Source organism: Poeciliopsis prolifica, unplaced genomic scaffold (genome assembly GCF_027474105.1).
Source record: "Poeciliopsis prolifica strain line A6 unplaced genomic scaffold, Auburn_PproV2 SCAFFOLD073, whole genome shotgun sequence".
Classification (NCBI taxonomy): Eukaryota; Metazoa; Chordata; class Actinopteri; order Cyprinodontiformes; family Poeciliidae; genus Poeciliopsis; species Poeciliopsis prolifica.
In genome coordinates this window covers 1,611,229-1,638,586 of record NW_026562448.1, presented here as the reverse complement: position 1 = coordinate 1,638,586, position 27,358 = coordinate 1,611,229, and the positions used below count along the sequence as shown (strand labels likewise).

Below are 27,358 nucleotides of genomic sequence, written 5' to 3'. Positions count from 1 at the left end.
ATGAAAACAGTTTTTTCCTTGCTATAAGATTTGTAAACCTGAACTTTATCCACACAGAAGATTGTCCCAAATTTGCTACGTACACTTAAGTTTTAACACTTGAAGGTCCTTAAACTTTTTTCTGTGATTCTCTTTGATAAACTTCAGATTCTGAGGAATCTGTTCTGAACTGTTTTCCCTCAGATTCAAACACAAACTGCAGGTCTGGAGACACGCCTGCTTCTCTTCAGAGGGCGGGGCCAAATCACGCGTCATCATGACGTCATTTTATATTGACATTTTTTAAGATCAGCAAAACCAGGAAAAACTCAGAGCAGGTAATTCTGGGTCTAATATTAGCCCTGTTAGTAAGACAGCTGGGAACTGCTGGGAGAAGAAATAATAATAAGAAATATAAATTTCATTTCTGTCCTCAGATCAGTAATCTCATAAAAAATAAAATAAATGAATAAAAAAGATGACAATAAGGTCAGAGGTCATGATTGGTCAACCTAAACCTTTAACACCTGAGATGAAAGTGACTCTCAGTAAAAGTTTTCATTAAGCTGCAGTTCCTTCAGGCTGACGTCACTTGATGCAGAGCAGCCAGATGAGCTGCATTCCTGCTGCTGCTCCTCCCGCTCCTCCTCCTGCTCCTCCTCCCGCTTCTCCTCCTCCTCCCTGGATGAAGTTTGTGTTTGAATGTTTTCGGTCGCATTCATTCAGCCGTCCAGCCGTCCTCAGCTCAGAGCCTGAAACACAGAGAACATTGAACGGGAAGGTGAGTATCGGCTCCGATTTCCTCTGATCAGAAGAAAAACAATTATTGAGCTTTTTGTCTGTAACTTTAAACTTTACATAAAACAGGCTTTGTATTTATTACAATACTAAGAGATGGATCAGAGGAAACATTCATTAGTTAATGTGTTTCTTGTTGTGCTTGATGGAAGACAAGTTTTAATTATTTCTATTAATTTAAACAAATTGAGGCTTATTTATATATTTCATGTAGAAAATCTGGATGAAATACAAACAAATTCTGTAATAAATTTTACACATTTTTCTAATAAAAAAACAAAGATTATTTTTGTTTATTATATTGTTAACTCTACACTCAAAAAACTATAATGAATATGATGCAAAAATAACACTACATTTCAAATGAAAGGAAGTAAATTTAATATCTTTTTATTTGACTTTGTATTTGAAAGTGGATAGAAGCCCCAAAACATAAAATCATAAAACATTAAAAACAACAAAATAATTTTTTTAATATATATAATTGTAAAGTTTCAGTTTTTGACCATTTAAAATCATTGAGTTTTTTGTTGAGGGGCAGAAATTTTTTTTAAAAAGCACCAAAACCAGCTTTAAATCCTTAAATATAAAATAGAAGCACTTGTAAGTAAATGAAACAGTTTCCATCAGTGGGTATTGATTGCAGCTCTGGTGAAGGTGATACTGACGTGAAGCAGAGTAAACAGAGACTGGCGGTATGTGAGGCGGAGCCTGAACCTGCAGGAATGTCAGCGCGTTCTGCAGCATTCCTGCCTTCAGCAGAAACCTGCAGACATGTGACTGCTGTTCAACAGGGGCAACACTTAATGTCTGAGAAACTACCTGCAGGAGCACAAGGAAGGTTTTATTGGCAGCAGAAATGAAATAGAAATGGATCAGATGTGATTATGGAGCTCCTTCACTGACAAAATGTATAAATCTGTTATCAGTTATTGTCCAAACTCAGATCAGATGCTTTGAAATGAGTCTTAATCCTGGAGGTCATGTGTTAAAACACGGAGCTGATGCTGATTTCCTGATCTCAGGCAAATGACTGACAATGATCTGTAGAGTTTCAGATTTAGGTTTGTTATTTATGGTAAAATTATTACAATGTTGTTACATGTAGTAGCAGACATTTTCAAATGAAATGTTCATTTATTTAACTTTTTAGTGTTTCCCGTTGCTTTAATGTGTACGTTCATTGACCTGGATGGCGTGTTCTCGCCGATTCTTCCTGCAGGTCGGGTCGGGATGGAGCTGAAGGTCTGGGTGGACGGGGTCGTCAGGGTCGTCTGCGGCCTTTCTCTCAACACTTCCTGTCAGGAAGTCGTCATCTCTCTCGCTCAGGCCATCGGTATGTAGTTTCTCTGCATCCCTATGATCCAATTAACACTGAGTCATGGCAAACACTCACACTGCAACATGCTTGCTCAGCTCCGGTTTTCAGGACAGTTTCATTTATTGGAAACGTTTCTGAAAGCTCTGCATGTTGAAGGGAACTGATTCCAGAAAATAGTGAAAGAAGGAAAGTAGGAGAGTTTATGTATATATATATATGAAGCATAGTGATTAAACATTTTGTTTTAATTCCAATAAAATGAGACCTAGAGGTAGAAAACAGATAATAAAAGCAGGAGGACCAAAGACAGAGCCCTGGGGAACTCCTTGGATAAATGCCACTGACAATGGGTGATTTCTGTTACTTTTAGTATAAAAATTGTGTTTAATGACTTTTTAAAAATCTCTTCAGCGTGCTGGTTGCTCTGTGAACTTTTCAGCATAGCTTGACGTTTTCCTCCTGTACACAGGCCAGACGGGTCGGTATGTTCTGAGCAGGAAGTTTCGGGGCTTGGAGCACCCTCTGGTCGCTGACGACTGCCCCATGCAGCTGCTGGCTCAGATGGGTCAGCTGGCTGCAGAGGTCCAGTTCGTCCTGCGGAAAACGGGCCACAGCCTCAGCGAAGGGCCGCACAAACCCAGCAAGGAGAGCCATCGCCCCCTGCTGGTGCCCTCAGAACCAGAACCTCAGTATAAGGGCCCTCAGAAAGCCCTCTCCTTCAACCTGGGTCCCTCAACATTTCCCAGGAGGAACAGACCAGCAGGAACTGGTCTCCCAGTCTGGAGGAATCAGCAGAAGAAAAACATCCTGATCCTGAGAAGGAGATGCTGAGGCAGATCCTGAAGCAGCAGAAGATGCTGCAGGACCTGGAAGCTCAGATCGAAGCTCTGGAGAAAGACACTGAGTTATTCGAGCAGAAGGTCACGAATTCTGCAGTTCCTGATTCGATTCCAGACCCGACAGACGACCTGCAGGAGCTGGAGTACCGGCTCAAGCAGTACGAGGTGGAGCTGATGTACGGAGAAAACTGGGAGGAGGAGCTGAAGGTGGAGCTGGAGCGAGAGCAAGGTAGACGCCCAATCAATCAATCAATCAAGTTTATTGGTAAAGCATTTCAGTAAATATGCAGCTTTATGTTTTAGAAACACAGAAAAGTGATAAAAACAACATAAAGTGGAAAACTGAGAAACCAGAAACAAACGTTAGACTTTGATCAGTTCCATCATCTGAATCATTGATATTTATCAAATATGTTGATCAATATTCCAGTTATTATGGATCAAAATCAACTCTAATCATCTGGGTTTGTAGCCTGGATTTAAAGGATCCGTGTTTCAGCTGTTTTGCAGTTTTCTGGAAGTTTATTGCAGATTTGTGATGCAAAGAAGCTGAAAGCTGATTCTCCATGTTTGGTTCTGGTTCTGCAAAGCAGACCAGAACCAGAACCAGAAGACCTAAGAGGTCTGGGTGGTTGACGCAGCAGCAGAACTTTAAAATGTTTTTGTTCTGAAACCATCATCCTGTCTTCTGCAGACATGCAGAGACGCCTGGAGCAGATTCACTCGTCGATAGACGACCAGAGTTATGAGATCAAGGTGCTCCAGAGCCGCTCAGGCCATCTGGAGCAGGACCTACTGGACCGGGCCCAGACACGCGGCCCGGACCCCGAGGAGGGGCGCCCGGCTGACCGACGAGGCCCTCAGGTCGCTGACCCAGGAGCTCCACAAGCGGCTGCAGCTGGGCGACGATCTGGACGCGGCGCTGGCGGACGCAGTGGAAGCTGCAGAAGGCAGAAGAAACGGTAAAGGTATTCCACATCACCCACCACTCTGGCTGAGGGAGAATCAGGAAAGCCAAACCACTCCGGACTCAGCTGCTGGAGACGCTGCGTCATGCTAAGCTAACAGATGGAGACGAGTCTCAGCAGCAGGACTGGGAGGGAAAGTCTGTGAGACAGCAGTTTCCACTGACCATAAAACTGCACAAAATGAAATGATCATTTTCAAAATATTATTAATAAATTTGCTCCATGGAAAAACTCCAAATCGGAAAAAAATTTGATGAAAAGTTTTTAATCTAAAATTAGTTTGTTTTCTGTCGTATTGAAATCACATGAGTCACATGACCAGCAGCCGCATGTTACTACAGGCAGACATGACGAAGAAGACGACAGGAAGTAGTAACTGGACTTCCTGTTGTTTTTGTAAGTTTCAGGCAATGTGCAGCTGGCTCCACCAGAGCTCTCACAGAATTTTCATAAAAGTGTGTCATTTAAACGTAGCTCTTCTGTAAAATCACAAAATGTGTTTTCCCAAAACGTTGCTGCTGGGTTTGTCACTGACGTCTCCTCTGATTGGCTGATAGATGATGAGCGCTAACATCATGGATGATGTCATCTCCTGTAACTGTTTACATCCGTCGCTGCCATTATTTTGTTTTATTGGAAAATCAATCAGTCACAGAAATGACCCACAGCAAATTTTTATCGTTCTGTTATTCTTCAGAATTGTGTTAAAAACAAATATCAAATCAAACTAAACATCAGCTGAAAGTAAAATGGTAATTTCTTTAAATGATCTGAAACACAAATGTCTTAAATTAAAACTGTAAAAACTAAACAAACCTAATCTACATTGTAATTACAAAGTGCTGACAGACTCTCAGCCACACCTGCAGTTTTATTTCTAATGATTCTTCAGCTGTTGATCTGGTTGGACGGGAGCAGAAGGTCAGAGACGGTTGTCTGTCCCCTCCGATGTGTCCAACATGAGACAATGATGAGTCAGAGAAATCTTTAAAATGTGAAAGATTCAAATGCAATTAGTTGACAAATGATGACCTAAAAGGAATGAAAGAAACAGAGAAAGAATGGAGGTGAAACAGAGAGACTGAGATCAGGCAAGAAGAGAACCTGAGAACAGGAAGAACCGGATCACAAAAGAGCCGGATTACAAAAAACAGGAAGGTGATTTATTCTCAGAAAAACTCGACTGTTCATGACAGCATCACTTAGGACTGAAGACACCAAACCAAAACAGAAAAATACAAATATTTCCACTTCCTCAGCTGCAACTGAGGACAAAAACTATTTGCTATAGACTTAATATTAGCTCTAGATTTTCAAACGTGAAGTTATGAAATCCACTTTTTAATCGTTTCTCTTCTTCAGATATTAAAAATATTTCAGATAAAATATAATAATTCTCCAAACCTTTTTCTGTAGTTTTGAACTAAAAATAATGTGAAATGTGATTGAAAAAGCTTTTAAATGAACGTGAAACACAGAATGAATTCATAATCTGCTTTCATTCAACTCCAATCCGTTTGCTGAAAAAGTCCAGTTCATCTTTAGAGATGTGAAGCCACAACCCAAAAATGTCCTCTGGTCCGAATTCAAACCTATTTCACGGTTCAATTGAAGTTCGAACGGATATGTGAACACCAAGTGGACCAGAGACGCTCTGAAAGCAGGAAGTGGACTAGAGTGCAGGGCATTCTGGGTAAATACAACCAAAACAAATGTGAGACTCTGCTGCTAAAATCTGACACCACTCCATCTTCGTTTCCATTTGGTGGAGAAGAACAACACTGAGGCTCAGAGTCTTCAGAGGCTTTTTGTGTCGTTTCCTTCAGGGGCTCGTGGTGCAGCGCCCCCACAGGCCAGAGGGGAACAGGTTTATCAAAGGGTTTGGCTGGTTTGATTCAGTGCAGTGAGAAAAATCACAGCAGCTGAAAATATAACAACTAACATGCTGATGTTCTGCATTTAACTCCTTCCAACTGCAGATTTAAAATATCCACAGCAGCTGAGACTCAGAATAATGTAACATTCACCGCTGCCTCCCCACATCCCCGCCCCGGTGCCTGTCTGGGTTTCATGGTGCTGGTTTGACTGCAGTTTGTTCCTCCTGATAACGTTTCATCCCTCTGATGCTCTCCAGGACAGACTGGAGCAGATCGACGGGCTGAACAAGGAGCTGAGGCAGTGTGACCTGCAGCAGTTCATCCAGCAGGCCGGTGGGAACCCGTACGCCGACCCGGGGGGCCCGCCGCCTGCCAGCAAGCTTCACCTCAACAAGACTCGCGTCAGGAAGTAGCAGCAGCCGGAGCATCAACAGGTCAGCCGCACACAGCCTGATCGGTTTACTGAGTATTCAACTGTTTTTGGCACAAAATATATCCTGCATAACTTTATTAAAATTGTTTTCAATAAGATGTCATAAATAACTCACTGTGATGTGTTTTGTTTTTCTGCTGCAGGAATCAGAAGGAGAAACACTGAAGTCCCGTTAAATGTGTGTGTGTGTGTGTGTGTGTGTGTGTGTGTGTGTGTGTGTGTGTGTGTGTGTGTGTGTGTGTGTGTGTGTGTGTGTGTGTGTGTGAATGTTGTGCACATGAATATAATTATGAATATAAATAAACTATCTCTATAAGAATATACAGTTGTTTAACTGTACATAATGTTTACATGTGAACATAATGAAGAAATAAAGTTTTTTGTTCCATCTCAGCAGTTCATCTTTTAACCTGTAGAGGCCGCCAAAGCTTGACGAAGCAAACATCTCTCAGCTATGAGAATCTCCATCATCATGGATATTACAGTTTTATTACAACCTGAAAGACTTTTATGAAGCTTACACACTGATCCATGCTAACTATATGTTTTTTTTTTACACCGAAATGGTTTGATATGTTCAAAAATTCATAATATATTAAAAGAAATATAAACCTTTTTGCAATTTTGTACTGATCCAGCTTTCTCACATGCAGTGATGATGGTTCAGGTATTTAAAGGGGTTTTGTTTTTTCTCAGTCCTGAATCACATCTGCATGCTCTCCTCAGCAGATCTTCAGGGGCTGCAATCATTTTAGGATTATAGTCAATGAAAACAGAATTTGGTTTTCGGTTTAGATAAAATCATAACTTCATCCTCGTGCCTATTCAATCTGTTCTCGGGTAATTTCTTTATTGAACTTTTTTACATTTTCCACTGAAGTTAATTTGCAGTGAAGATTAGAATAATTTTAGTTTCAGAAAGTGGAAGAAGAGACTTGAAGAAGTTCATCATCAGGTTGATGAACCGACTCATGACTGACATCAGCTCCTCAATGCAGGCAGTAAATGATGCTGTCCATCTGAGCTGATGCTCCTCATGTTCCTCATGCTCATCATGTTCCTCATGCTCCTCATGTTCCTCATGTTCCTCATGTTCCTCATGCTCCTCATGTTCCTCTTGTTCCTCTTGTTCCTCTGGTCTCATGTGGATTTCTATTAAATTATATCTATAACTCTCAGTCATAATTTTTTAAGCTAGCCTGAAGTCTGGACCTGGAACTGATCTCTTTTAGGCCATAAGGGTTGACCTTTGACCCAGTCTCTCTCTATAATCTGCCGCCTCCTTTCTGAATCCTGTTGTGCCAAACTGGATCCGATTGGCCTGGAGACAGAACAGATCAGTGAGCAAGACTTTCAATTTAGTTTGTCCAAATCAGATTGTTCACTTATCCACCGACTGTCTCCTCAGAGTTTTTTATGGTTGTCAACAGAATAAAAAAACCTTCGCAGTCTCTGCTTGTTAGATCTCCCTGGATCACAGCGCCACCTGCAGGTTTATCTCTGCTCTGCAGGCCTGTGACATCTGGACTGAGACAGAGAGACAGATGGAAAGCAGACCCTTACTGGGAGTCAGGTTTGGCCAGACTCCCAGTAAGAACAGGTGAGCTCTTCTCATCTGATGAAGAACAAAGCCCACAGCATCATAGGTCCTCCACCGTACTTAACAGTAAACATGAGGTGCTTATTCATCCATTGTTTCCCCTTGAATGCTTGAAGCTGAAAAATTCAATCTCGATAAATCAGATGTTCAGATGTTCAGTATTTCCTTGATAGTATTTTTTTTTTCCTTTTATTTATGGTAAATATGTCAGTTATGAAACGCCATTAGCTGTGATATAAGCTAACATTAATAACATCCAGCTTCACTCAGTGTTCTCCAGTTGTTCTGAGTTATGGAGGCTTAGCCATAAGCCGGCAGCCTAAATCGGCTCTGGGAGAGGCGGCCGGTCCGTGCAGGCGTATAAAGACGCTGCCAGGCGAAGAACAAGGAGAAGAACCAGGAGAAAAGAGACACTGTGAGAAGAAAGAAGGTTCCTTCTTTGTCTCACAGCTGCTTTTCACTTCTGTGATTTCAGTGACTAACCAACAGAAACAGGTAGGTGGATTTTTATCATATCAAAATTAAATGTTTGTCATGTGTCACCAGATTTTATTTCAACTGAAATATATGAACTATTCAGAAAGTCAACACTGAATATAAAGATGAAGGGAAAATTTAAATATTATGTAACAAAATACTGTCAAACCAACATAAGGATGGTTAAAAAAATGAATAAAAATATTGAAAAACTTATTTAAAGCTGCAGTTTTGTGTTTTTCAGTTGGAGGACTGTTTACCTATATCTAAAAATTATATAAATTACAATGTTTTAAGATGCACTTTAGAGTTTCTTGGTCTCCTTCCAATAAAACCTTTTGGTCTTTTTTGCTATAATTTACCTAAAATAATATAAAAACATGCAATTATTAGTGTAGTTTTATCCAAATTAAGCTATTAAATGTATTTAAACTTATATCCTGTAACTGCATCAACAGATGCATTCATTGTATGTAAAGCAGGGCAGTGAGGTCGTCTCCAGGTTGGTTGATGGTTTGAATCCGGTCTGTCTGTGATGCAGTCAGGAAGATGAACTCCACAGCAGCTGCAGCAGCTGCAGCAGCAGCAGCAGCTGCAGGCGCCAAGCCGACGCCGCCAGAGCTGCAGCAGAAGGAGAGCCGGCAGTTCAAGAGCAAAGCCCCCAAACGAGGACAGAAAGGGTGAGATGAACTTTCACCTCAGACAGGAAGTTAATGAACAGCAGCAGAGTGAGAAACGTTTCTGTCTCCCTGAAAACAGAATCAACAGCCACGACCCAGCCATGGAGGGCCTGGATGGTGAGTTCACTGGAGGTTTCCCAGGAGGTTTGATGGTTTCTGTGAAACATTTAACTGGTTTTGCTGGTTTGTTGCAGACGCTGCAGTGGTTTGTCCCTGGGAGGAATTCGGAGACGTGGAGCTGAGCGAACTGGCCCAGTTTGGAACCGTTTAGACCCGAGGAAGACTTCCTGCTGTTCCTGCTCCCCTTCATCCTGAGGATGAGGAGCAGAAACATGTCAGATCTACAAGCAGAACAATAAAACATGAAGATTCATTCATGGAGTCACACATGAACATAAATGTTTGTGACCATCTGTGACAGGAAGAAAACTTTACTGTTCAGAGCCTCACCACTTCCTGATAGTGGATGCAGCTGCTTCCAATGAAAATACATGATATTATATTAAAATCTGTCTGTTTGTAGAGAGGATTATTAAAATCTGATGGATGTGTTGTACGATGTCATAAAATAAGGAAACAAGCTGCATTTAATGTTCTCAGTCATTCTGCTGTATTTCACACAAAAGCACGGAAATTTGTCCAAGTTCGCAATTTTAAATAAAATTATTTTAATCACTGAATTTTGTTTCTTTCACTGATCTCAATAATCATCCAGTCACCGACTTTGCACATCACTGACTCTGTTTGTGTTTCTTCCAAAGTACAAAAAAGGAAAAACATATTTTTAAAAAGATGAGAAAAGCCAGAAATGTGTGTTTTGTTTTTTGTTTTTGTTTTTTTTTTGTTTTTTAGTGAAGGTAAAAAAAAAAATCCTGCTCTCATTCTGAAAATATTTCAGAAAAGTTAAGAGAAAATAAAGAATATTTTTATGAAAGTCAAATCTCATTCTTTAACACGGAGGTTATATTTTCAGTCAGGAGTTTCAAAAAGGAAGAAGGAACAAAGTGTGTAATGGTTTGGATCAAACTCCCAGTTTACTGATTTTATCTGACAAATGGAAATGTAGCACCAGTTTAGTAAAGATGAGCTGCAGCCGCCTGAAGGTAAAGTTTGATCAGAGCAGATTTTGAGGCTAATCTGGAGGATTAACTGAGATTCAGCCAGACTCAGATTCGTCTCAGATGTCTGGAGTTCATCAGATTACAGACAAAAAGCATCATGTCTGCTGTTCATGATGCATTTTCAACTGTGTGAACAGAAACACAGGAGTCATCCTGTCTTCACCTGAAAACAGGCAGATTTCTCATGTCTCTCTAGGTTCACGGTTTTCCTGACTGAACATGGACTGAGATCTTCCTCCGTCTTTCCTCTCCAGCTTTTACTGATTATTGCATCACTAATTAGACCTCAAAGAATAAATAAACCCACAAACAACTTGCTTTGCAGATAAAGTCTATAAATTGTTCCTTAAGTTGTAATCTTTATGTTTCTGTACAAATTGAGACATTTTTATGTAAATTTGTTGAATATTTGGCCTGAAACCACCTCAGCGCTGCCCTCTGTGGGTGAACGGTGGCTACTGCAGCTGGGTTGGTGTTCACATATCAGCTCCATGTTTAAAACCATCTGACTAAAGTAGTACACACAGCTGTGCATTGTGCAAATATTATCCATCACTAACTTCCAGTATAAATCATGTCTGTGTCTCATTCAGCTGATCAGCATTGATGTCCGATACTATAAATAAATAATAATAAACCAGGAAATTCTTGGTGATGTTTGCAAATATATCCAAAGCATTTTAGTTGCTGTTAAGCAACAGTTTTTTCTGACATTTTTAAAATTGGTTTCGAATTTAAAGTCAAAAATACTTTGAAGATTTAGTGCTGTTGGTTGAGAAATACTGCAGCCCTCTGTGTTTGATGCTGTTTCTAAGTGCCAGTAAAGCTGAACAGGTGATTTTGCACAGGTGTCAGAAAGAGGCTTCGGAAACACTCACTCAGTTGAAACAGCATCTGAAGGTGTTACTCACACAGACACGTGTGTCTGCAGCTGCTGCTGAAAGGTTGAGGCTGATTCACCCACCTGCAGATTTGGACATGATCCTTTTTATGCAACGTTTATTATCTGTGTGACTCATCCTGTTGTCCTGGAACCACGTCTCTGTCAGCCGCGCTTCACTTTAATCACAACTGCAAGGTAAAACACTGCAAAGTAAAAACTTCTTCATCGTGTTTAAAGGCCTTTAAATCAGAACGACTTTCACAGAGCAGAAAACCATGAAAACACCAGTTTAAAGACACCAGTTAAGCCAACAGGGAGGAAGTCAGAGTACCTGGAGAGAACCCAGATGACCACAGGGAGACCTCCACAGAAAGACCCCAGACTGGATTCAAACTAACAGCGTTCCCAACCGGCCAACATGTTTCCCATTAAAGAACAAAAATCCTCATTTAATTTGTCTTTGAGTCTCTACATTTCATAAACAAAGAGCCCAACAAGCCGCTGAGGGTATTTGAATTAATGAGGCTTAGTCATAAGACTTAATCGGCCTGAGTGCTGAGGGGAAGCTGATCCCTGCAGGGTTTAAAAGCAGACAGAAGGACGAGGAGAACCAGACAGAGACAGCAAGAAGAAAGAAAACTCCTTTGTCTTGCAGCTGCTTCTTATCTGGTCTGCAGAGAGAAACATCTCTAACATCTGAAAACAAGTAAGTCCATTCACCTTTCAATATTTATAGTCAGTATCATATTTACTTACATTCTCTGTACACTGCAAAGTTTAACCAACTTCTTCTAATGTGCCACAGATTCCTGTTTGCTTATGAAATGTTTTGTTTTTCTGATGCACAGTGGAGAACATGAACGCATCATCAGTATCTGAGGCCGGCAAGCCCAGCCCAGCTGAGCTCAAGCAGAAGGACAGCAGACAGTTTAAGAGCAAAGCTCCCAAACCTGGACAGAAAAGGTGAGGAGAGTCTTCCTCACGACCTCACGCTGTCAGGACTTTCTTCTCTTTCTAATTCAGTTTTTATTTCTCTGCCAGCTTCGACAGCGCTCTGCCGGGGCTGGACGGGCTGGACGGTGAGTCTGAGGCTCAAATTCAGCCTGGATCCTGGTGGAGTTGAGCTGTTCCCTCATGCCTGCTCTGTTTCCCTGCAGATGCTGCAGTGATCTGCCCCTGGGAGGAGTTTGGTGACGTGGAGCTGAGCGACCTGGCTCAGTTTGGAACCGCCTAGATCCCAGTCAGAGCTGGAAACCAGGAGAGGTTTTAATCTGGAGGAGAGGAACGGGCTCTAGGCTGCCGGAGTCGTTTCACCGACCCGCCGCAGCAGTTGAGCCATTGTTTGTTTTTTATTCATTTTTATCTATTTTTTCAGCCAAACTGCAAGTTCAGAAACCATTTCACTCAATCATGTGATTGTAAGGTTTGATTTTAATTGATGACAAAATTTGACCAGATTTGTTGAAATGACTTTATTCTACTTTGAAATCAAAACCTCACTCATGTTTACCGTGTTATAATAACGATGGATCCAAGCTTTGCAAATGTCTGTGTAAACATGAAAATTTGTACAATAAATCATTTTTATTAGTCTACTAAGTTTGGTCGTCTGGTTTTAGTGAGTGAAGAGCAGCGTCTGTCAGACGTCAGAACTGAAATGTTTGCTTTTCTGCTCCTTGTCGGGTTTTGGAGTTTTAGTCGAGGTGAAAGTCACTGAGTTTGGGATCCCTGCGCCCTCCTTCACATCCGCAGCTTCTAGGATGCAACAAGTTTGGAAACGTTTCAGTCTGAACCTCAGAGGAACTTAAAAAGTGTTAAATGACTTCAGTGAATGAAGATCTGAAAATAACCGTAAATATCCAAACGGATCTATGGAGAATGAAATCTGATGAATGTGGATATTTAGCTGTTCATGTATCTGATGACAGAAATCACTCGCCGTCTATCGGACCGGCCCAGCAGAACCTCAGCCTCGAGGCGGATCAGAACCGCAGGGCGACTCGTTTAAACCAAAGGAACAGTTCCTGAAGACGCTGCTCTCACTGCAAGGCATCATGGGAGCTTTCTGCAGTTCTGCATCACCCAGCCGGAGGTGTTGACGTCCAGGTTGAGGAGGTCCATGAGCCACTGGTCCTTTTTGGCCCCCTCCATGAACTCACTCAGGGTGATCTCACCTGAGAGGACGGAAACACAACAGAACGAGTCACAACAGCTGGTTTCAACTCACAAAGAAAAAAATCTAATAATGATGTCTTCCTCTCTGGGTGATCAAACACAATCTGCAGCATCATTTTAATAACATTGGTTATTACATTTATAGATTCACATGGGGTGAAATATTTATAATCCTTTCTGAGCCAGAATCATTAACATTACAAGCAATGAAGGCTTGAACATTTCCATCTATGTCTATGAATCTTTATGATCTAATTGTTTCCAGTAATCTGTCGTTTTTTTCACCATGTTGATCCTGAATTTGCTCTCCTACCGTCGTTGTTGTCGTCAACGAGGTCAAAGATCCGATCACAGATCTGGGACGGAGTCAGACCCACTTCGCTCTTCTGAAGTTTGATTTTATGAAGAATCTGTCAGAAAAACGTCAGAATCCAGGAATTTTAACTGAACAATTTTCAATAAAAGCAAAAACGATCTGAGCATCCAAAGTGGATGGAGGATAGCAGCGTAATAAACGGACCAATAAAATAATGAGTACAATCTGAATGAGGCCTGAAAGCAGAGGATTCACTGAGGAGCAGAAGAACAGCCAGCAAAGCAGCTCCGTCCAGACGGCTCCGTCCAGACCGCTCCGTCCAGACGGCTCCGTCCAGACGGCTCCGTCCAGACCACTCCGTCCAGACGGCTCCGTCCAGACCGCTCCGTCCAGACCGCTCCGTCCAGACCGCTCCGTCCAGACCACTCCGTCCAGACGGCTCCGTCCAGACCACTCCGTCCAGACGGCTCCGTCCAGACCACTCCGTCCAGACGGCCCGGGTGAAGCGGCTCCTTCCTGGAGGCCTGGACTCTGCTGAGGTTTTCAGTTTTACCCAACCGCTAACGTTCATCCATGACAAGTGGATAAACTATGAGGCTCCCTGGGAAATGCTTCATGAAACCAGAAAGCAGCCTGTCAGTCAGCAGAGTTTCTCTTCATAACCAGATCAGATGGTCGACACATCCTGAGCGCCTCCGGGACACCTGAGCCGAATTACCACCTGATCTCCAGGTTAAAGGTTTTAGGATCACAACTCTTTTTCTGTCAGTGGAGACACACGACATGACCTTAGCCTCTTGCCCTAATCCCAGATTACTGGGGCACTAAACCCACCTTCAGATTCCTGCTGTAGAAAAACTAGTGATTTCACAGTTTGACTCGTCATGGTTGCATCTCTGCTCCCATCAGACGTTTCTGACAGTAACTTTTGGGTCACACAGGTTTTCCTCACCCTTATGAGCCGCTTCACCTCACTCCGGTCCAGCTTTCCGTTCCCATCCCGGTCGTACATCTTGAAGGACCATTTGAGACGATCTTCCAGATTTCCTCTTAAGATCAAGTTAAGGGCAGCGACGTACTCGATGAAGTCCAGCGTGTTGTCCTGTGGAAGAGCCAGGCAGAGTTACTCAAACCGCACCATGAACCCGGTTCCTGCACACAGAGTCAACGATCCTTCACCTGGTTTGTGTCGAAGGAGCGGAAGATGGTCTCGAGGAAGAGGGAGTCCTCCGGCGAGCTGCTCTGAACGCCGAAGATCTTCTTGAACTCGTGCAGATGCAGGGCGCCGCTGGACATTCCCTCAGAAAGATGAGGCACATCTCCTGGATCTGAACCACATCCTCCTCATCGCTGCTGCTTTTTTCCTGTCTCATCGCTGCAGCTGCTTCGGTCAGAACGATCCCTGAAGATTTTACAAGAATCTGACGTCTGTTCGCAGTGAAGACTCCAACTGACTCAATCAGCTCATGCAAAGCGATTGGCAGCACTGGCCGGTTTCTCCTGGAGCATGCTTCACCGGCTTTAAGCTCATTACCCTGTTAAACTCTTGCATAAAATCTAACCTCTGGAAATAGATCTACTGCTGCCTCGTTTGACTCCCAAATACACACATTTAGTAAAAAGTGATTTTTCACCATGAGGTTTAAAACGAGTTGCACGTTTTCTTTACAAATATCATTTCAGCCTCTCAGACTTTTCATCACTTTCACACTCAGAGGTCAAATAAAATGTTATTTTATTCCACTGACTGTGATACAGGAAGTGATCACAACTGATTTTATCACTTTTAATTAGAAATATTTCAGTTTATTGATCTGGAAGTGATTTAGTGTAAAATGTTACAGTATTTCATAAACTGAAGATTACTGAAGATTACTTTAACAACCTTCTGCAAAACAGTGACTTTGGAAAAAAATACAGCAAGTCTTATAAAAGACGATACAAATTACTTGGTTATTAAAACCACCTCAAGTTCCTGTTGCATCATTTTCTTAATTAAAAATATGTTTTTGTTCTCAGCTCAACACTAAAGGCTCTTCTGATTTCTCACCAACTTCCAGATTTTTCTGTCTCTTTAACTCTAACAGGAATAAAAAGGCGAATAAAACTTTAAGTTACAGATTCATGTTAGCTAAAATGAACAGATGAATGTTGATTCCTGCTGTGAGGATGAGGGACTTTGACTGGACCGGGAACCAAAATAGCACTCAGAGTTAACCAGATCAGCAGGTTAAAGATAACCTGCAGAGACATCCCAGGACAAGTTTCATGTTTTTACTACAGTTTATAAGCCTGATATTCCCATCGATCTACAAAACAGAGGAAGGTTTAAAAATTAAAAAGACACGCTGGTGATTTTTCTCACCGCCTGACATTAAATCAGACCAAACTTTTTCAATTCAGATTTTTACATTAGAAATCTTAGATGATGAAACTTCTGAAAGGAAATCAAAAGTCTCTGTAACAGGGAGTGAAAATACATCTATTAATTTGGATCAAAAACAGAAAGAGCTACTTTTAGCCTTTTGGCTCTGCTTCAATTGATTGTGGGATTTGATTATTGATAATAAAATCAGACTGAAAAACAAGCGAGGACATCTGGTGGGCAGAACAGGAAGTGCAGGAAGAATCAGGCACATTTAACTGGAGATAAACTTGATCAAGTCTCTGTGCATCTCAGAAACATTATGGGATATTTTAAGTTTCTCAGTCAGTTAAACTAATATTGATTTATAATCCAGCAATCAAGACCACAGGTGTTAAACTCGGTTCTGATGGTAAAGCCTCTACATGCAGTTCGTTCACAAGCTGATTAGATCTTTGCGGCTCCAATCACAACACTGTTTTCTGTCCTCCCGTCAGGTCAGCCGGGGTAAACCGCCTCCTCACACGCTTCATCGGATCAACACATCGCCAAACACTCGCTTACGCTCTGACGGATTCAGCCTTTAATCTGCAGTGTGCTGCTCCTCTCCGCAGTCAAACACTGCAGTTTACTTTCCCAACTTTATTTCACTTTATGGAATAGTTAGGAAATATTCTAGAAGTCTTTCCTCAGAGGTTGGGATTTGTTTGGGATAAAACTGGATCTGCTCAGCAGCTATTCCTGCTGAAACTGTTCTGGAAAGGTCCGAGCAGACGGATGGGTTCCTGGTGACCACGCAGCGATGCCCTGCTCCAGGAGTGATGGGTCAGGTCCAGGAGTGATGGGTCAGGTCTAGGAGTGATGGGTCAGGTCCAGGAGTGATGGGTCAGGTCCAGGAGTGATGGGTCAGGTCCAGGAGTGATGGGTCAGGTCCAGGAGTGATGGGTCAGGTCCAGGAGTGATGGGTCAGGTCCAGGAGTGATGGGTCAGGTCCAGGAGTGATGGGTCAGGTCCAGGAGTGATGGGTCAGGTCCAGGAGTGATGGGTCAGGTCCAGGAGTGATGGGTCAGGTCCAGGCCACCACAGACACAGAAGTGACTCTGCAGAATTCAGGAACTATACCGGAAATTCACCGATGAATGTCCGAGTGGGAAACCTGCACCTGCATGAATTCAAGAAAATCTTTGGCGTCAGCAGCAAATCACCGGAGGAGGAGGTGGCTTTTATTGAACTTGTCTTTAAATCCTTTGATACCAATAAGGTAACGTGTGTTCTGGTGTGGTACATGGGTCAGGGTCCGTCATCCACAGACTATCTCTCCTGGTTCTGTTCAGGACGGTAAGTTGGACTTCATGGAGTACGTTGCAGCCGTGAACCTCGTTCTTCGTGGAAAACTCATCGACAAACTGAAGTGGTCTTTTAAAATTTACGACAACGATGGGAACGGCTGCCTGACCAATCAGGAAGTGAGGAGTGTCATCAAAGTGAGTCTTCAGTTTTTAGAAACTCTGACTTTCATTAAAACAGTTTGGAAAGTTTAACCTGAAGCTGGTTGAGCTTTAAAGTCAACTGCTGTGAACCTTGTGGTATTTTAAGCAGCACAGAGAAACTGTTTGCTGCAGATAATCCTCCTCACTTTACAACCGTGGTAGTAAATACAGTGACAAATATCTCTTATAAATATATGAACATTTGGTTTTAAGGTTAAATAACTCAACTGTGACCATAAAAATGTTGTTAATTATGCAACTTTTGGAGAAACCCATTAATAAATATTGACAGAGATGCTGGGACTGTCTCTGCATCTCCATCCTCTTTTAGATAAATCATAAAAATAAATTACTTTGTGGAAATGAATGAACATTTTCACAATTTTCATCCAAAATCATGGAAATGTTTGCCCAAATATTGACATAATCCTGTTTCTTTGTCTCCAGATCATCACCAAAATTAAATGGCATAATGATTCGAATGCAGAAACTGTGGACTTCATCTGCGACAGGATATTTGAGCTGACGGACAAAAACAAAGACAGTCAGTGAAAACATGAGGAAGACGTTCCATTTTAAATGAACAGTATGGTTTCCCTTCGGTGTGAACTCTTAACTTTGTGTTGTCTGCAGGTCAGATATCTTTGGAGGAGTTTATTGAGGGAGCAGAAAAGGATCCGTGGCTCATGGAGCAGCTCAGACTGGACTTAGCGCCTAAAAACTGGTTCATTAAAAACCAGGAGAAGAAGAACTGAGTCCTCCAGACTGTGGGAATATTCAGCCTTACCAGCAATAGGAGCATTTCTGCAACACTGGGTTCGACCTCAACGGCCAGCCTTAATGTTCAGGTTCTGTTTTTCTGGGAAAAGGTTTTTCCCATTTTCCTTCAAATTAATCCATACTAGCATGTCTGCAGGTTGGAGTATCCTGACAGAGGATCTTCAGATCTTTGAGCATCAGCTCTGCAGAGCTGGCCAAACGTTTTGGATCGACCCATTTTCATTTTCCAAGCAGAAGTCTTTCTCGCTCGGTCTGGTTTAAAGCTGTTTGAACTTTTGCTTCAACTTTTGGAAATTTCCAAGTTTGGACTAATCTAACAATTTGCCTGTAACTGATAACTACAGGCTTATAAACGCCTTTTTAAACTGTTGTGACCCCATATTTTAAAAGTAAAAACATTCTTCCTCCATTGTGGGAGGTTGATGTTTCTATTTTACAACTTTCTGAACCACATTTTGTCTCTTTTGCTGAACATTTGCTGTCAGAAGATCCATATGAACGCCTACCACCAGGAATCTGTAGAACCCAAACTACAAGCCCTTAGCTTTGGCAGCTCAACTTTATATTATTTAAGGATATTTTGATTTTATTCACTTTCAGATGCACACATATTTTTCTGCAAACAGATAAATCGACATAAAAAAATTTGAAATATGATAAAATGTACTTTCTGAAGTCAGTGACCAAACAGGACTCTGAAAACATGTAGATTTTTATTCTGAAAAGATGATTATTCTCTCATTTGTTGAAAGTTAAATGGAAATATGTCTAGAAAATAACTGTAGATATGCTTTAGATGGGTTTCACCCTGTGCCTGTTTTAAACATGATCATGTTTTTTACCTGAAATGATGCAAAGCTTCATTCAGAAAAATCTACGATAAAACTGGGGAGAGGATGAATAGTTTGTGTCATTTTTAGCATCTCAAACTCTTCACTAGACTCCACTTTCACTGAAAAATAAATGAAACATTTGGAAAAGTGACTAGTTTGATTCTCATCATTTATGGTTTTAGTGTTTTTTTCAGATTCCCATCAGTGCAACAGGTTGATGTGTTACTTTCTGTGTTTCCAGGATTCAGACTGCAGGTCCAAACGATCCTGCAGTCGCTTCATGCAGACCTTATGGGGCTTTTACTGAATCGCTTTAGACAGACTATTCTTAGCCTGTAAGGCTCCTTAACCGCCAGCATTATATCTGCTGCACTAATGAGAGACGCTTTTTCCGCGCTTATTTTTAAGATTAGGAGGAGAGATTAGAAGGCCAAGGAGTCAGGCTGAGGCAGGTTTCATAGGGTGATGGAGCATTTCTGGAAAATTAACTGCAATCAGAAATAACCCACTCACTGATTTACCAGCCAAACGGGGCTTCTAATGAGGCAAAGAAAGACAAAATCTACCCAGAAATATAGTTTCACTCTAACGGTGCAGAAAAATAAATAGTGTTTAGTGATCTACATGGAAAAGAAGTTAAAAGCAAAGATGTAAAAGTGTTGCAACCACAAGTGCCTCATTTCAAGGGGAATAAATCCATCTCATTTCCCCCAATGTTATAATCAAAACTGCCTCTGCAAGGCAACCAAACTCACCACTCTGTTTGCCAAAGCTGAGGAAGGAAAATACCTTATGCATTCATTTGATATCTATTATTCAGGAATTGCTAATTAATTTTGTTTTGTGTACAATAAAATGTGAACAAATCTACCTATATTTGAATTTTCAAAAGTAAGAAAAACAAGGAGGCATGTTTTAAATAGCATTTGATAAAATAATAGTGATCCACTTTCTCATTGTGTACTCACATAAAAATGAAGCAATTTCAAAATCTTTTTAGAATCTTCTTCGGTTGGAAGCAAAACCGGAAATGACATCCACGCAGTGCTCCTGGAAAATATTCCTTCTTTGATTCATATTTTACTTTAAGAACAAAAAATAATAGCAGGAAAAACAAACGAGAACAGAACAGAAGACTTTATTTAATGTGATGTACATTTTACATCCATGCGAATGTAATTTATATCTTTTTGGAACCGCTGATGAAAAAAAAAAAAAAAACATGAAAATGTTTTTGCTTCCTGTTCGAATTGCGCATGCGCAGACGTTCCTCATTCTGTTGACAAATGTGTCCAAGACCTCTGTCCCGTTGAATTTGTCCTGTAGTGTAATAAAATGTAACTTTGCTGGACTCTTCTGGACCAGGCGTGGACTCGGGTGGGTTCTTCGTGACCCTGTGAGCGCGGTAAGCTTTCAACCGGAACGAGCTGCGAGTTTTATGACCCGCCGGGGAGCCGAGAGGCATTTAAATGGCTAGCTAAGAAGTTAGCTCCCAGCTACTGGACGGTGTGGCCTCAGCTGGTTTTAAAGCCGTGTTTTAAGCTCCTCACATGTCTGTGCGTGTTGCTGAAGCCTTCAGGTGAATCTGCGGCGTCTGTATTGTGTCATGAAATGTAATATATGGATTTGGAAGTGAGAAAATAACTCAGCTCATAATCTGATCAGGAATGTCTTTTAATTGGCTCCTGCTCTGCTGGATTTGGGCTGGTTTTAACTGCTGCTCCTCATAAACTCGCAGATTAGCCCAGTTTAACGTGTCACAGCTGCACCAGAGCTGCACCAGTTTGTCAGCTGCTGTGGTTTTGCGTGGCAGAACCAGTCTGACCGGATTTGTGACTGACTGGCCGGACAGCCCAGCAGGCTCGATGGACCTGCAGATCATGTGTTGAACAGGCCTCGGGTCCTGACACAGGCTGGCTGTTTGCTGCTTCAGTAGGAATGTTTCAATAAGTAGTTGGGAAATTCACCAGACAGCTGATAACCTACATAAACTGGTTAAAAGGAGAGAATGAAGCCTTTGGAGGTTTGTTAATGTTAAGATATTCAGCTGTAACAGGCATTCAATGTCCTGTTTATTTATTTCTCAGCTGGTGTGTTTTTAATATCTTAAAATGGTGTTGATCAGAAGTTTCCACCTTTTCTATTTACTGACTGTTTTTACACTTATTTAAAGTCCCCTTTTATAACTAATATTGTTAATATAATTGTTTTATTGCTTGCTATGTTAGTTTTCTGGCACATATCAATTGGTCAGGAATTAAATATATCTTCATATATTCTCGTATTATACTCTTAGACAGAGCTTGGATTTCAATAATTTAGCCATAAAATCATTTAATCACTGCTTTTTAAATTGTTTAGATGTTTTCTTTGATTATTGAAACTAGTTTTTAGAAACTCTTAGGTTGACGATATCAGCTGCGGTATCTTCCTGTTTTTTCGAGCTTCCTTCAGTCACTAGATGATAATTATTTTCCAGCCTGCAGAGGAGCAGAAAACATCAGACTTCCCTGTCAGACACAGACGTTGACATGTTGCTGGTCTGGGCTGCAAATTTATTGAATTATTTTGAATTATTATTGAATTATTTTTCAACAGAACCAGTCAGAATCAATTCAAATGAGTCCTAGCAAAGGACTGTTTGTTTTGGATGATAAAACAAATAATTTAGCTGCTTTTTCTCTGCTTGACCAAACAAAAGAATAGAATATTTTCACAGGCACTTGTAAAAGAATTGATATTTTTAATCTAAATACAGTTTTTCCTCATGTTTAAAAGCCAGACAGCAGGTGTATTGAGTATATTTTGTTTCATATCTGAGATTTTTTGTCATTCTCCCAGCAGCTGGTTAAACATCCTGCAGGTTTTTCTTCTGTCCAGCGGTGACAGACTTGGCTCCTGTCCCAGCGATCACATGACCCACATGGCTCACCTCTGACCTCAGAGTGTTTCTGCTGAGGTCACTTATCTGATTCCCTCACATGGTGATGATGAATATTTAAACATTTGTAAGCTGGCTCTGGTGTTTGTGTCTCTGGCATCCAGAGAACCATTTGGATCCTGTCACGGAAACAAAGTTATATGGACTATATGATGCAAATATAACTAATATTTGACATAGATTAAAATTCTTGCACAAGTTCAAACCAGATACTGTGCATGATGCTCCCACCACTGTTGGTTCAACTGCAAAGACAAACTACCGACTGGTTGTTGGCTCTACAGTTTAAAAATTAATTCGAGGTTCTCTAGGATAAAGTTTTGACTTTCATGAACGTGATGAGTGGTGGGAAACTTTTAGGGAAGTAAACGGAAAACTGGAAACTGCATCAGAGAAGGAAGTTTATGATCAAACTGCTCCTCCAGAATCACAGATGGAAATAATTATTTCCATCATTGGTCCCGTGTGAACGCACACGTTTAAAACAATTAACAGACTCTGTTAGTTTTCTCAACATTTATAATAATCAGCATCAGTAGGTTTTGTAGAAGCATTTTAGACTGGAGGCTTAATGACAGAAATTATATCAGAATCAGATTAATTCATTTAAACACATCCAGAGGGAATTATAACTAGAAATGCACAATCACATTTCCTTTGAGGTTTTTATCAAGTTTATCTGATTCTCATTACATATTGTAATAACTAGAACACATAAAAGAAAGAAAAACATTTCTTTCTTTAATTGGACAATATCATAAAAAAGCTAAACTGGCATGAATACTTTTTAGAAGCACTGACAGTGCAATCACACAAAGTAAACTAGTGCAAAGAATCCCTGTAGGTTTACAGATGGATTGTGTCTAAATACTGATACGTGTGAATAAAACATGATTAAAAAAGTAAGTAGAATAGACAACATTTGTATAGAATAGACAACAATTGTATGGACAATTATATTGTCCATACAATTGTTCATTGTATGGTCAATGAACAATTGTCCATACAATTGTTCATTGTATGGACAATTACAAGTTGATCCCCATGTAAGTGTCCATCCCTGACCTTCATTAAGGTATTGAATAGACCATGTTGTTGGTTGGAGTTATCTTAGACCACCATGTCAGAAAACCATGTGTTTGTTTCATGTGAGAACCGATCACTAAACTACTCCTTTTCTGAGGATTTATGAAGGACTCAAACCAACAAAGACGATTCAAACTGGGTGGAAAAACATTGAATTTTTTATTTGAGCTGCGGGACGTTAATCTGATTCGACTGGTCTGTGTTTCTCCTAGAAATACCTGAACAGCCTTTTGTTGGAATGTGAAAGAGAAAGCTGACTTCCTGTGTGTGTGTGTGTGTGTGTGTGTGTGTGTGTGTGTGTGTGTGTGTGTGTGTGTGTGTGTGTGTGTGTGTGTGTGTGTGTGTGTGTGTGTGTGTGTGTGTGTGTGTGTGTGTGTTTTCAGGGCTCTAATCAACCATGCTGAAATGGTTTTCTGGGGAAGAGGGAGAGCCCAGCTCCACTGTAAGTCCTGAATTTGCATCATTTAAAAACAAACCAAAAGAGCAAAAAGAAAAATTTTGGAAATAAAATATCATTCAGGTAGAGTCTTGGTTCAGCTGCCCTGCAGATTTTAGATGCGTTTCTGCTCCAGATGGTGAATCCCCTCAACAGCTCCAGTCTTTCAACTCGGAGCGGTGACGCATCGCTGCAGGATGGTAGCTCTCCAGTTCTGGAGCAATAAAATTATCCCATACTTTTAATCTGCTGCATTTTTACAACCAGCTTTCACCAGCAGTGATAACTTGTGAAGCTCCAGGTATTTCTGACTTTATAACTGCAGGTTTATCTGTGTTAATGTTGAGCTTCATGTCCAGATTAACAGGAATCAGTCAAACTGCTGATCTTGGCATGTTTTACTCAACTAAAAACTGAGCTGTTTGAATCCCATTGAACTGTTTTCAGTATGAAGGCAGTCATTCATAACATCGTTCAGTTGTTATCTAAGAAGAGAAAAGGCATATTGAATCACTGTATTTGCTTTATTGAGAGCAGCGTTCAGAAAGAATTGTAAGTTGTATTTAATCAGTTAGAAGTTTATTGCTGTGCTTCAGTTTGAACTGAAGCCCTATGTAAAGTAGAAAGTTTACTGCATATCTCTCACTCTCAACATCTGCCATAAATCCTCAGAAACTTCAGTATTTATATTTGTAAAGTTGTTTGAAAAGGATGAAAAATAAAGCTTAAGTCTGGAAATCTGAAGTGCAAACTGCTCTTTAAGCCTGTCAGTTATTCTGATTATTTTCACTGTATTTCTATTATAAACCAGAATAAAGAGTCAATAAGTTCTTGGTAATATGTTTTGTCTAGATAAAGTTTTACCCAGAAACAGATTGATCTGTGTGTTTTATTGTTCCTCCTCAGGGCGCCGGCTCCCCTCGCGGCGCTGCAGGTTCTGTCGGCGCTGCAGAACTTCCTGTGGAGGAAATGGCGGAGCGGCTGATCCAGACGGAGCAGCTCGTCTCCCAGCTGAAGGAGCTGATCCGGGAAAAAGACGCAGCGCTTCGCTCCAAAGACGACCAGCTCAAGGTGAGGACGGCTCCCTGCCGGGCTCCGCCCACTCTGAATGGCTCCGCCTGCAACCTGGAGCTGGATCAGGTTGACCTTTGACCCCTGGAGGCAAAGTCCAGCATTCACTGAGAGATGAGATGTGAGATAAGAACTCAGTGAATGTTTGACCTGAACGCCAAAACAATAAACGGAATCATATTCATCACTATTGATTATTCTGCATAGTTAATGCAGCTGATTGTTGCTGTGACCGAACTGAAGGTGCTTTGTGGGCTCCGTGTCTCAGGGGAGAAGGAGGCGTGTGAGGCCAAGCTGTCTAAGCTCCGGCTCCAGAACAAGGCCAAGGTGACGTCGCTGACATCACAGCTGGAGGAGCTGAAGAAACGGCCGGGAGAATCGGGAACGCCGACTCACAGCAAGAAGGTCTGAGAACAGACAGATGTTATTCTGCTACATATTCTAATATATTTATGTTGTATTTTACTTTGCATTGCTTCTAAAAAAATGACAAATTATTTTCGTTAAATTTTATTTTAGTTTTAGTTTTTATTTTGTGATCTTATTTTGTTTTTGTTTATTTTTTCAGTTTTGTTTTACTGAATCAGTTTTAATCTCCAGTTTTTTCTTTTTTTACTTCTTTGGTTTTATTTTGCTCAGTTTTATTTTTGTCTTCAGGTTTATTTGCTTCTTTTTTGCCAGTTTTACTTACATGATGATGATGGTGGTGGTGGTGGCGATGGCGGCTGAATGAGCTGTTTGCTCCTCAGGGATCTTCGGAGGGAGGGGGAGAGCAGGCCAGTCGGGGGATCGTCCTGCTGAAGAAGAAGGTGGAGGAACTGGAGCAGCAGCTTTCTCTGAAAGATGGAGAACTGGAGAACAAGGTGGATAAAATTCACAGAGCAAATGAACTCAGTTGTTTCTGCCCTGAGTTACTCTGTTTGGGAGACGTCTTGGTTGATGTTAATTGTTCCTGAATGATTCCAGAGGAAGGAGCTGGAGGTTCAGCAGCAGCGAGGAGAGGAGATGGACGCCATGCTGACAGAGAAGGACAAGAGGCTGGCGGAAAAGGAGGCGTACATCGTCCACCTGCAGACAGGACTGGCTGGAGATCAACTGGTAGCTGCTGCGCCTCAGCAGAAGGTGAAGCTCTTCTAACATCCAGTCCCTGGAAGCTTCCACATGTCTTAACTCCTGTCTTCTTCTCAGGCCCTGGAGTTTGGCGGAGAGATGCAGGACCTGCAGCTGCTGGTGCAGAGCCTGACCAAGAAGGTAGAGGAGTCAGAGGAGCGTTACAGTCTGCTACTGGAGCAGACGGACAGCCTGAAGCAGCTCCTGGCCTCAGAGAAGGAGCAGTACAGCCAAAAGGAGAGCATGTTCAAGCAGAACGTAGGTTTCCGCACGGCAGCTCAAACAGAAACAGCAGGGGCAGAAATAACGCCGCCATCTTGTTTTCAGATCCAGACGTTTAAAGACATCATCATTCAGAAAGATAATCAGCTGACGGAGATCAACCAGATGCACGAACAGGAGCTGTTCAGGCTGGCGGCCAAATCAGACGCCAGCGCCGACCTGGAGCAGGTACCGGCACCGCGCTCACCGTCCAATGAAACGCTTAGAAACTGCTTCTAAATTAATGTTTCCTGTTTCCAGCTGCTGAAGGCTCTGAAGCAGAAGCTGCATGAGAAGGAGGAGGTTCTGAACGGGAAGACGCAGGTCATCGACGTGCTGCAGGGAGAGGTGGATGGCAGGGACCAGCAGATCAAGGTCAGCAGGTCCTTTTTACCGTCAAACCAATAAACAGGAAGAATCTAGTTTTCTGGTTTCCTGAAGGGAAGTGGCATCAATAAATGTCTACCAGCCTGTGATTATTTTTATTTCACTTATGTGGAAAGGTTCCTGAAGTTTAAATACTTTGGCTCCTGTTGTCACATTGTGTCGGTTCTGTCCGACCCGACAGGAGCTGACGGAGCGACTCCAGCGGCTGCAGGTGGAGCGGGAGAGCCTGGAGTCCAAGATGGAGGCGGAGAAGCACGTGATGCGAGCGCAGCTGCGGGACCTGATGGAGAAGCACCAGGTGGAGCTGCAGCGGCTGAGCGCACAGCATCAGGACCAGGTGGAGCGACTGCAGACGGAGCTGCTGGGGCAGCTGGAGGAGCGCCGCACAGCCTCGCCTGCAGTGGCGCCACCTGTCTGCCAGGAGGCCTCAGGAACCGGGAACCTGCCGACGGATCCGGCCTCCGTCCAGAGGATGGCGGAGCTGGAAGGTTGGACTTCATTTAACTGGTGACATCTGCAACATTCTGGTTGGTTTCTGCTAGTTCAATTAGTTTTCTGTTGTCTTTCAGCTCAAGCAAAGCAAAAAACGGAAGAGGCCAGCAGGTCAGAGGCCAAGTTCCTGAAAATAAAAGCTTGGTCCAAGTCTCGGATCCGACAGCTGGAAGAGGAGCTGAAGAAAAGCCAGGTCAGTTTCAACGTCCCGATCCAAAGGCTTCCTCTGCAGCAGCTGCAGAGAAACTCATTTCAATGAAGCCATTTCCAGGTTTGGAAAGGGTTTTAATTTCGGTTCAGCTGTGCGATAAAGTGGAATCCAAAAGGATTAAAGCCTAAAGTTGGAAAATATTACAGTTGAAACCAGATATGTAAAAAACAATTTGCATTTTCTAAATGCCTGAAAAAATAGCAAGAACTTTTTTATAGATATTTGTATGTTCAAGCATTTAGCTCAGCACAATTTATGTTAATGTAATAAACATATTTTATTACTGATGGATCAATGACTTATTGATCCATCAGTTGAATCAGATCAGATAAGATAAATACCCGCAGCCATCACCATGCATGGTAACTCAGAACCATATTTAATTTCCCTTTGGGGTCAATTAAGGATTTTGAATTTTATTGAATTTG

General features: G+C 41.8%; 2 protein-coding genes and 4 pseudogenes across 2 annotated transcripts; 5 read left to right on the top strand and 1 right to left on the bottom strand.

Annotated features, from left to right (window-relative positions):
- Window positions 1-664: 664 nt before the first annotated feature.
- Window positions 665-6,768, top strand: LOC129352162 (ras association domain-containing protein 7-like; annotated as a pseudogene).
- Window positions 6,769-7,933: 1,165 nt separating this feature from the next.
- Window positions 7,934-9,652, top strand: LOC129352166 (retinal cone rhodopsin-sensitive cGMP 3',5'-cyclic phosphodiesterase subunit gamma-like). The gene is made up of 4 exons (XM_055021038.1): window positions 7,934-8,310; window positions 8,834-8,972; window positions 9,052-9,089; window positions 9,167-9,652. The coding sequence occupies exons 2-4, from the start codon at window positions 8,842-8,844 to the stop codon at window positions 9,241-9,243; spliced, it is 246 nt and encodes an 81-aa protein (XP_054877013.1). The 5' UTR covers window positions 7,934-8,310; window positions 8,834-8,841; the 3' UTR covers window positions 9,244-9,652.
- Window positions 9,653-11,555: 1,903 nt separating this feature from the next.
- Window positions 11,556-12,571, top strand: LOC129352167 (retinal cone rhodopsin-sensitive cGMP 3',5'-cyclic phosphodiesterase subunit gamma-like). The gene is made up of 4 exons (XM_055021039.1): window positions 11,556-11,682; window positions 11,825-11,939; window positions 12,018-12,055; window positions 12,134-12,571. Coding segments are annotated over exons 1-4 (231 nt in total). The 5' UTR covers window positions 11,556-11,681; the 3' UTR covers window positions 12,211-12,571.
- Window positions 12,572-12,631: 60 nt separating this feature from the next.
- Window positions 12,632-14,941, bottom strand: LOC129352168 (guanylyl cyclase-activating protein 2-like; annotated as a pseudogene).
- Window positions 14,942-16,419: 1,478 nt separating this feature from the next.
- On the top strand, window positions 16,420-19,016 carry LOC129352164 (guanylyl cyclase-activating protein 2-like; annotated as a pseudogene).
- Window positions 19,017-20,259: 1,243 nt separating this feature from the next.
- Window positions 20,260-27,358, top strand: part of LOC129352169 (golgin subfamily B member 1-like) — a 30,427-nt pseudogene continuing 23,328 nt past the window's right edge.